Source organism: Cyprinodon variegatus, unplaced genomic scaffold (assembly GCF_000732505.1).
Source record: "Cyprinodon variegatus isolate N-32 unplaced genomic scaffold, C_variegatus-1.0 Scaffold1365, whole genome shotgun sequence".
Lineage (NCBI taxonomy): Eukaryota > Metazoa > Chordata > Actinopteri > Cyprinodontiformes > Cyprinodontidae > Cyprinodon > Cyprinodon variegatus.
The window spans coordinates 15,152-25,649 of record NW_015151818.1 but is presented as its reverse complement, the minus strand read 5'-3'; the positions used below and the strand labels follow the sequence as shown (position 1 = coordinate 25,649).

Sequence of the window (10,498 nt, the reverse complement as noted above, 5' to 3'; positions counted from 1 at the left end):
ACACTGGAAAACAGGCCAAGCTCCAACATCTAGAAACAAAGGTGTTGATGGCAGCAGCACAGCTGATATTTCTCTCCATCAACACCTTTGTTTCTAGATGTTGGAGCCCTGAGGACTTTAATTGAGGAAGCCTGGTCTACATTGTTGTAGTTTTGAACATTTCTTCAGCAATTTAACTTTCTTTAATAATTAATTTTCAATATTTGTGTTTCTGCAGCCCAACAGATGTTAAAGTCAATCAGCCCATAAACTGCTTGGTATTTACCAACAAGGATTGGACAATCATTTTAGGATTTAACCCTCATCCATCAACTCAGCTGCTCCACTAAATGTTGCTCCGTTCTTTAACTTTTAAAGGCGAAGCGGTTCTTTCATTGTGAAAAATATACAGTGAGTAGAGAGAAGCTACAACAAACAAATCAGGAAATATGATATAGAGACATTAAACTTAACAAAATATTAGTTAAACATCAAATAAATAAAGAAGTTTTAAAAATGTTTGAGGGAAACAGGAATATTTATAAGAATTTAGATAAGAGATTCTCTGGTCCACACTCCAGCACAGCAGATGGCGCTAATTCATCTTAGCGTTAGAGGCCGCCCGCCAGTAAAAAACAGAGAGAAGAAGAAGAAATAGTTGAGTTTTAAAATGAGGGGCGTTTTCCTCGCTGACGCAAACTTTACGTTTGCTTCCTTCGGCGGAGCGCCATTTTGGTTCCAGTCCCGGGATTACAGCATGCTCTCATCCAGCAGATAATAATCCGACTTTATTTTCCTCTCAACTGTTTCTCAGCGTTTCCACACAATAATGGGCCGAAAGAAGAAGAAGCAGATGAAGCCGTGGTGCTGGTATCCTTCCCCGCGCGGCGGCTAAACGCCGCTAGCTACATGTTAGCATGACAAAGGGAGGCCTGCGGGAGCTAATGCTAGCTAGGGTTAGCTTCTGTTAGCTACTTTAGCTTCTGTTAACTACCGTTAGCTAAAGAAGTGGTCTGAATCAGACAAAAGGTTTTAGTTTAATGTTTAAACATGTTTGATCAGAACGTCATAATGTAAGTGTTATTTCTTACTGATAATAATGTTTCATATAATATGAACGGAGCTAACATGTTAGCCATGGATTAGCATCCCGTTTTGAAGAGTATTTATGTAATGTGTTTGTCGGACTGTGACGTCATGTTGCTGGTTGACTGTGTGAAAGCAGGAAACTTCCTGAACTCTAACCTGAAGGTATTGCAATCGAGACTTTGACGATGAGAAAATCCTCATTCAGCATCAGAAAGCAAAACATTTCAAATGCCACATCTGCCACAAGAAGCTGTACACCGGCCCCGGCCTGGCCATCCACTGCATGCAGGTCTGCGCTCTGAAACATTACCGTAATACATGAAATATCAGGGCTTTGTCTGGGTTAAACAGGCTTTTATTGGTGTTTTCCAGGTACACAAGGAGACGATAGACAGTGTACCGAACGCCATTCCTGGAAGAACAGACATCGAGCTGGAAATCTATGGCATGGAGGGAATCCCAGACAAAGACATGCAGGAAAGGAGGCGGACATTAGAGCAGAAATCACAAGGTAACTTCTGGGGTTTAACACCAGAACTCCCAGATTCCCGCTCCTACAGGTCCCAGGGTCCCGCTCCTACGGGTCCCAGGATCGCGATCCTACAGGTCCCAGGATCCCGATCCTACAGGTCCCAGGATCCCGATCCTACAGGTCCCAGGATCGCGATCCTACAGGTCCCAGGATCCCGATCCCAGAGCTCCCACTGGGTGTCAGTTTGACGGTGACATCTTTCCCAATCAAATGCATGAGTAGTTATGATGTCATCAACTGAAATGGTCCCAGATATAAACTCATTGTGGATATAAAGACCCTAAAACAGGTCTAATATATATATTTAAGGTCACTGATGCGTCTGCGTTGATCATTTTCTGCCTCGCCGTCAGAATCTGAGCCTCTTCCTCTTCAAATCACTATCATCAATATTTGGAAGCTTTTCTAAAGCCTGTTTCTCTGGTAGATTTTCTCCTGAAAGACATTTGTTCGTATTAGCCGAAGAGTTCTAGGTGGAATGATGGTTGCTAGGCAACAGTAAGAACATCAATCAACTGTGGGAAAAATTTACAACGCAACTAATAGAGCCGTCAGAGGAAAAATTTACCAAATTTTTTGTTTTTATTTTATTAAACAAAAACTCAAGAAGCTGAAGGGAAGAGAAACGGAATAATTCAGTTAACATGAGCAACAGTCTGATTAATGAAAATCACGGTTTCAGCCGGTCATTAAATTATTAATGAAGGTCTTATTGGCATTACAACTCATTGAATGTGATTATCGTTTATAAAACAATTTCATCAGATATATTGCGATATGTTTAGACGAAGTGCTTCGGGTTGATCGTAAATCCGTTTGTTCGGAAAAGAAGCTCGAGGCGGAGAAAAGGCTGGAGAATCGGAAAATGGAAATTTCAACTAGTGATGCTCAGATCCGACGTTTTCATCGGTTTCGGTGACAATTGATTCTATATAGGGGCCGATCTATTCATTCTAACTCTATGCTATGCTCTGCTGTCATGCGGCAGCCCAACAACACAATACGGTCGTTAACTGTAACTCCTTAATGAAACGCCTCCACAAGTTTCATAACAAGGAACCTGCTGAGATTATCGGACTCTGCAAACAAAAAGGAAGCAGCAAAGGAAACGAGGGATATTTTTCCATGTATGTGTGTGTGTGTGAAGGGGGGGTCGGGGTCATGGGTACTTGTTGGCATTAAAATAATTTCTAATGGCATTAAAAAGCATTATTTTAGAGTTGCTCATTCCTGTATAAACCCTGATGAAGTCCTTTCCCTTTAAAACCTCAGAGTGAATGAAGCAGCTGAAGTTTTCTTAATCCTAATCTGATTACAGGGAGTTGGATATAAACTGGCAGCATTTTCCTCACTGAGTTGCTGATGGTTTTATTCTCCCGCCGCTGCTAACGGCACAGCAGCATTCAGGTTTTAGTCATCGCTGTTTTCGTTTTGCTTTCAGAGAGTCAGAAGAAGAAGTCCAACCAGGATGACTCCGATGACGATGATGATGACGATGAAGCCGGTCCGTCTGTGCAGCAGGTAGCTGCTGTGCAGCCCCAGGCAGGCTATGTGGCCCCCATGACCCAGCCTGGAATCCCACCCGTGGCCGGAGCGCCGGGAATGCCTCATGCAGGATATCAAGGTGAGGCATTCCCAGAGAGCTGCTTCCTCCTTTAGTCTCTTTAGTTGATCTGGAGTCCTTTAAGAGGCCAACAGGTTCAAGCTTTTCATTAGTCTGTATTTTTATTTAGCTGATTTTTATTCTATTTTAGTTTCTTTTTACTATTTTTTTAGCTAGTTTTGATTGTTTTTATTTTTTTTAAAAGCTTCAGTTAATCTTTGATGTAATTTAACTTGAATACTGGAAGCAGGAAGAGTTAAAATAATAAACAGAAATTAAACCCAGATGGAGACAAACTGCTGCAGCAACACGGATCTTTGCTGCCACTTGCTGGAAAAACGCTGCAACTTAAAATAGTTTATTTTCATTCTTTCTCGAAACTATTACCCTCTAGGTTTGTTTGTCTGTTTATTTATTTCTTTTTATTTTAGTTTTAACGATGACCTTGAACCCTGCAAACGTCTTCCTGGATTAAATGAATGTAATCTGTTAAAATCCTCCAGTTTTCTGCTTCTGTCTCAACAATCACTTAGAATCATAATTTTCCTTCATCTTAATCCGTTTACAGGATCAAATTGAAGTTAAATCCAAATAACAGGAAGCGGTGATAAAATGTAAATGAATGAGAAATGAATCATTATAGAATTGTTTTAAGATGAAAAATGTTTGTGGTTCCAGGAATGCCTCCCATGATGCCAGGCGTTCCTCCCATGATGCACGGCATGCCCCCCGCCATGCCTGGGATGCCCCCGGCGTAAGTATGACCTCATCGTTGGCCTTACAGGTCTGATCTACATCAACCTGAACATATAACCATAGCCCCCCCCTCCCTGTTTACAGCATGATGCCGATGGGAGGGATGATGCCTCCTATGATGCCGGGGATGCCTGCCATTCCTCCAGGTGGGTTCCTCCCCTTCTCCAACTGAAGCTGAGAGCTTTTCCACTTGAACCCAGTTTTAAACATTTAGCTGTGATTTAAAGGTTGTTGTTTTTATGAGTGGATCATCTAAATCAGTTCTCCTCCTAACTAATCATTCTGGTGATCATGCTAACGTAGGGATGGTGTTCTGTCAGACCAGCATAATCGATCCCTGTTTATCCCTTTAGTTCTGTACAAAGAATAAACTGTAAACTACCTCAGAAGGCGTGTTTCCCTTTAGTCATGTACAAAAGAAGCCATTTAATTACTCACTTTCTGGTGTGTTTTGAAACATATGGCGATTTGACCTTAAATAGTTATTTTTGGTACATGACTAAAGGGAAACACGCCCATAGAGGTCAGAGTTAATTTTCCCTACAAATCTAAAGGGATAAACGCTAATCTGATGCTGGTCTGATGAGGTATGCTGATCTGACAGAACAGCCGCCTATCGCCACTCACCGCCGCTGGTTAGGCTGACATGGTGGTAAAATAGCAAATCTTCTGTTAGAATGTTAGTTTGTTTGAGCAGCTGGTGGGGGGGAGTGGCTGCCTAATGGTTAGGGCATACAGCTTAGAGAGGTTGTAGGTTCCAGCCCCACTCCCACAGACCGCCACTCTGCGTCCCTGAGCCAGACCCTTAACCCCCCACTGCTCCCCGGGTGCCGCACCATGGTAGCCCACTGCTCCCCGGGTGCCGCACCATGGTAGCCCACTGCTCCCCGGGTGCCGCACCATGGTAGCCCACTGCTCCCTAAGGGGAGGGGTTAGATGCAGAGAGGGGATTTCGTTGCTCTGTACTGGTGACGGTGGAATGACAATAAAAGCTGGAAAATAAAGCGACTTCCAAACAGTTAACCCTGCGAGAGCGTGCACGAGTCCATTTCTCCTCGTGCACGCTCTCGCAGGTGTTTAATAGGCGTCCCTCTCAGGAGCGGGTACGGGGTTTTGCATGTGCATTTTTTTAAGTGAATTGATCTACTGAAGGCGTTAAAAACGTGCCTGTTTATTTCTTCTGAATGTGGAAGGATGACGTTTTGTCTTCGCCTTAAAGACGAGGAGGATGGAAACATCCCCCTGCTTCCAGTGCTAACGGCTTTTAGCTCATTTCTGAGCTAAAAGCCGTTAGCGCTGTAGCTACCATATCTGCGCTGGTCCTGCTTCCTGCCAGTGACGTTACGCTACATGATTGGCTGAACGTTGCCACATGATGTAGAACATCATGGTTGCCCAGACAACGATAACATCACTCAGCGTGCGGAGTGGAGAGCGTCTGTAGCGTTAGCGCGTCCAATGACTGAAGTTTCACCTGATCGATAACTAAACTGGAATAAATCTGTTTCTGCTGAACAAAGTAACGGTTAGACGCTGATATAAAGAGCTGGGTAGCGCTGTGGCTAGCTGTAGCTAACAGGTTAGCTCGCTCAGTTAGCCATATTTAGCTACACTACTTTTAACTTTGTGTTAACAACAACCGTTTGGTTCCTACAGTAGATTAACTGTTTTTACTAAAATCTCTACGGAAGTCATTTTTAAGATGTTCCATTTTTCCTCCTCAGATCTTAATAAGAATAAAATAAGTTGAAACTTTTAGTGTCTCCGTGTTAAATAGCAGAGTCTCTTTCCTTCCAAACTCTCAATGATCGTTTTCTACTTTCAGCTGCTTTAGATCATCAATAAAATGTTAAATAATATCAAATATAGGGAATAATTAGGGAATAATATGTTGAGACTCCAGAAGAGAAACGGGAGCGATCCTGTTTGTAGAGTGGAGTCGCTGTATGATGACGTCATAAGAAGGGGCGGAGCCCTGAGTAGATCTGGTACCTACAGCAGAATAAATGCTGCTATGGGTGGAAACTACCGGTTAATAGTTTATTTTATTTTTATCCAGATGTTTTTCTTTGGAAAAAGGTTTTATTGTTCAAGTCTTTCTCAGGAAGATGGAGGCAAAGCTTTGGACCTGAGCTGTGATGCTTTGTGTTTCAGGAATCCCGCCTCACATGGCTCCAAGGCCGGGGATGCCCCACATGGCTCCGGCCCCCACGGCAGGCCCCATGCCCAGCCGACCCGTAGCGGCGCCGGCGGTTCAGCCGGCCGTCACTAAGCCCCTCTTCCCCAGCGCGGCGCAGGTCAGTCGGCCTTTTTTCCTCCGTCATCCTCACCTTATTACCTTATTAACACCTTTCGGGGTTGAATGTTGGTTGATGGAGATCTTTTCCAAGCCAATCCTGTGGTTTTCCTTTCCACCACGCTGCAGATGGGCGCTAACAGCAGCGCCGCAGGCGTTTCCTCTCCGCCTGCAGACCATCAGTCTGCCTCTTCCCAGCCTCCCTTTGCTAACGTGTCCCAAGTACGCTCAGACGTGCTCTGCAGCAGCTGCATGTTGCATTACAGCTTTGCCCGTTACGTGTTGATCAGGCTGTTTACCTACAGCGTTTACCTGGAAGGCTCCTTCTACCTGCAGCTGTGAGCTTTTAAAGCTGCATGTGCTTCAACATGGAGTTAGACGCCCCTCAGCAGCATGAGCTATAAACCCAAACCATTGATTTTATTCTCATGTGGCTGTAGATGAAGTGAAGCTTTGGTTCCAGAACATTAAAGTTAGCGGTGAAGCTAAAGGGTTAGCGTTGTCAGAATGGCCTCCTGGGTGTTTTATTTCCTCTGGTTGTTCCAGAAGTAGACCGACCTTCTCATCAGGGACTGTTTCTGCATGTTAGGCCGATCAGAAAGCATCAGATGTTCTTCTCAGATCCACTGATTTGTTTGGTTTGGTGTTTCAGGCCCAGCAGAGTCCGTCTGGAGCGGCAGCGTCAAACTCGCTCAGCACGGCCGCCTCCTCAGAACCTCCCAAAGCCACTTTCCCCGCCTACACCCAGCCCTCTGTCTCTTCTTCCACTTCTTCTTCTTCTAATCCCTCTAGCAGCACTGTGGCTAAACCCCCCGCCACAGTGACCAGTAAGCCCGCCACCCTCACCACCACGAGTGCAACCAGTAAGTTGATCCACCCTGATGAGGATATCTCGCTGGTAAGTCGCTTCAGCTTTCTGTTTTGCTCTTTTCCACAGTAAGTAATGTCTGGCTTATATAGAGATGTTTATTAGAGGAGCAGGAATGTTAATCTATAAGGAAGCTTTTCTAAACCGTCGTTAAATAATCGAAGCGGTGATTAAATTAACCCTTTATGGGGCGCTCAGTGAAAACACACATTACAGCCAATGGTGTTTAAATCCAGGAAAATTCAGAAAATATGGATATTTTACTGGCAAAAATGAAGGTCGATGTAATAAAAAGGCCAAAATGGCCGAATATGTTAATAAAAATAACTAAAGTGCTTCTAGAAGAAATTCATTAAAAACACGGAGTGAATGAAACACATTTTATTTGGTCCAATATAACCCTAGAGGCATTAATGCTGATACTTTCAGTTTATAAACCTAAATATAATTGTTAACAAGGCTTATTTACTTTTTAATTGACTTTTTATCCTTTTTAACTTTTGTTTTTCACCTTAATTTCCAGAAGATATCGTTCAGATCTAATTGGTCAGAATCAGGTGTGATCTTTGCTGAATGGCTGGATATAGATCTAGTGCTTCTAGAGCTCAGTGAGGGACGGGGGGGTTAATGGTGGGGCTGATTGAGGCCCCGCCCACATTGCTGCGTGTCTGTGTGCTGAGAGCGGCGTGCTGCGGCTCCTGCAGGCTGAACCTGGCTGTTTTTCTGTATCCAGGAGGAGATGCGGGCTCAGCTGCCCCGTTACCAGCGTCTCATACCCAGGGCAGGCCAGGCCCACGCTGCTGCCGCTCCTCCGGCTGTGGGCGGCATCATGCCCCCCCAGCAGGGTCTGCCGCCGCAGCAGCCGGGCATGAGGCATCCCATGCATGGTAGCCATCTTTGCTGTTTGAAGTGGTAAGATGGAGGCTCCGTTTTGGGCGGTGGCTAACGGCGCTGTGGTTTCCCCTGCAGGTCAGTACGGCGCTCCTCCTCAGGGCATGCCCGGCTACATGCCAGGAGGGATGCCTCCATATGGGCAAGGCCCTCCTATGGTGCCCCCTTACCAAGGAGGCCCGCCCATGGGTATGAGACCGCCCGTCATGTCCCCGGCTGGGCGCTACTGAAGAAGCCAAGCGTCCGCCACATTAGGTTTGAGGTTAACACCTTTCTCTCATCCTTTTTCAAACCTAGCTGCTAATGGAAGAGCAGTAAAGCCGGCAGTGGTGGCGAAGACAAACGGTGTGTTTAAAAAGATTAGAGAAACCAAGCGACCCGCATGGACATTTTATCCTAACATGTTTATTAGGAAACAACCAAACGCCATCCATGTCTGACGGCTTTGATCACATGTGAGGAGATGTTCTTTCCCATAGGTTTCACTCAGGTTCATTAAGGTGTAAAAATGATTTGTTTTTCTTTTGAAGCTGCTGGAGTTTCATGAACATACCACCCCCCCTCTTTAAAAAGGCAAGTTCCTCTGATACCTTTGATTCTTCTTCTTGCTGCAGTAGACAGACGGAGACCCTCACAGCATGCACAGGTGCTGTTGGACATTCGTCCCCAACCGTGGTTGGTGAGGGTCTCGTTGATTGAAGCTGATTCCTGCAGAGTAATGTTAAAACTCATCAGCTTTATTCCTTTTTTCATGCTTGTATGCGTCCTTTGTAATGTTTTATCAATCTGTTGTAATAAAATCCATCTTGAAATCTCTGGCTGGTTTGTCCTGACGTACGCTGAGGTGAGTCTGAGGTTTGTTCCATTTCTGATCAGATTAATTCAGAAAATAACCAAAAGTTTCCGTTCTTGACTTGTTGATTAATTTGTTTCTGCTCCATTTTTACCTCCCAGTGTGTGAAATAGGTAACCTGACTCCTCCAGATGGATTAGCTCCGCATTTCCATCTGGAAACCTTCCGTTGAAGTAATTTTGGGAAGGGGCGAAAATACTGGCCAGCTGATTGGCCTATGTTGGTGATAGACGGGCCAAATAAACCAATCAGATCAACGAAGCATATGACGTACTAACAGAGCGACGACGAAGAGGAGCCAATTGATAGATCAAACTCTTGCTGAAACCAGTCGGGAGAAGAGCAAAAACATCTTTTCCTCTGAGAAAAGCCTCCAGAGCAGTGTTTTGCTCTTCTTTCACTGAAGAAATACTCTGTAATTCCCATAAAACTTGCTCGATAGCCACGCTAACGCTAGTTTCATCGGCTGAAGCCGCCATGTTCTTTAGACTGAACTGTCGCGCTTCTCGTTGCGTCACACCTCAACGCTGATTGGACGTTTAACGGCGAGTCTCCAGACTGATCCGTGAGTGAAAGCTTGCGGGATCAGAATGGTCTCACCAGGCTATGAAATAGGAGCCTCTGCCTTCCTAATGTCCTCCATTAACGCTGCCTTTGAATGTGCTTCATCTTTAGCGTGATTTTAATCTTTTTTCTTTTGAAAGATGGCCGAAGGTTAGCCTTAGGTTAAGTTTAGTGATGAGGTTGCATGAGGCGGCGCTGCGGTGCGGCGGCCATGATGCAGGTCTGCATTAAAGGCAATGGAGGCCTCTTGACCTCCAGAGGTCTGCTGGTAGGTCGTCCATTAGATAACGACACGCTGCCCTGGATGAACATCAGAAATAAAAGTTAACATCATGGTTGATCTTTGCTGCGGCGCCGTTATCGCTGGGTGGGTTTGAACATCATCTGCGTGCCGCTGAGTTTATTTAAACATCCTTCAGAAGAGAGAGGGAGGGTTTAGGAAACATGACTGACAGCTCTCCCTCTGCCCGCTTCTCCCTGCTCTGTATGTGTTTCTGTCTGTAGCTTTTCAGCCTTTAAACCAATCAGCTGCCATGACAGGTCCGTTAAATGCTGTAAGTACCTGCTGTTCATTCTACTTTCATCAACCATGATCAGGATAAAGGCGTCTAGATTTCCTCTGAATGCTCAGAAACGCGGCGTCCTGCTGAGCAGCCAGGAAGCTGAGGACGGTTCTCTGCTGATGCCAAACATGGTTATTCAGGTTTATCAGCTCATACAAACTCCACATTAGGGTGATGACTTTTTTACCTCATATCCCTGTATCAGAATCCTTAATTAAAGATGAATTAAAATCTTACTTTGAACGTGCTTTGACTTAAAAAAAAAAAAAAAAAACTCGCGCATAAAATGATTCATTTTTAATCATCAATTATTTTGGCCAGATTTAAAGTAGTAGGGAAGTCATTTAAACGTCAGATCATTCTGGCTTAAACATCTATAGAAATGTTCTCTTTATTAGATGAAATTGTCTCAAAATTTAGAAAAGTTCTACTTTAAAAACAAATCCTGTCTTAAAATCAGTTTTTTCCGTTATCTTCTGCAGGCCAGTTAGTTCTACATCAGCC

At 44.6% G+C, this 10,498-nt stretch overlaps 1 protein-coding gene across 1 annotated transcript; it reads left to right on the top strand.

Moving 5' to 3' along the window:
* The first annotated feature begins 636 nt into the window (after positions 1-636).
* znf207 (zinc finger protein 207) lies at positions 637-8,579 on the top strand. Its single transcript, XM_015402553.1, has 10 exons — positions 637-849; positions 1,231-1,357; positions 1,441-1,579; positions 3,042-3,224; positions 3,882-3,957; positions 4,044-4,105; positions 6,114-6,256; positions 6,908-7,153; positions 7,857-8,010; positions 8,093-8,579. Exons 1-10 carry the CDS (start codon positions 809-811, stop codon positions 8,242-8,244), a joined length of 1,323 nt encoding a protein of 440 aa, XP_015258039.1. The 5' UTR covers positions 637-808; the 3' UTR covers positions 8,245-8,579.
* The last annotated feature ends 1,919 nt before the right edge of the window (positions 8,580-10,498 follow it).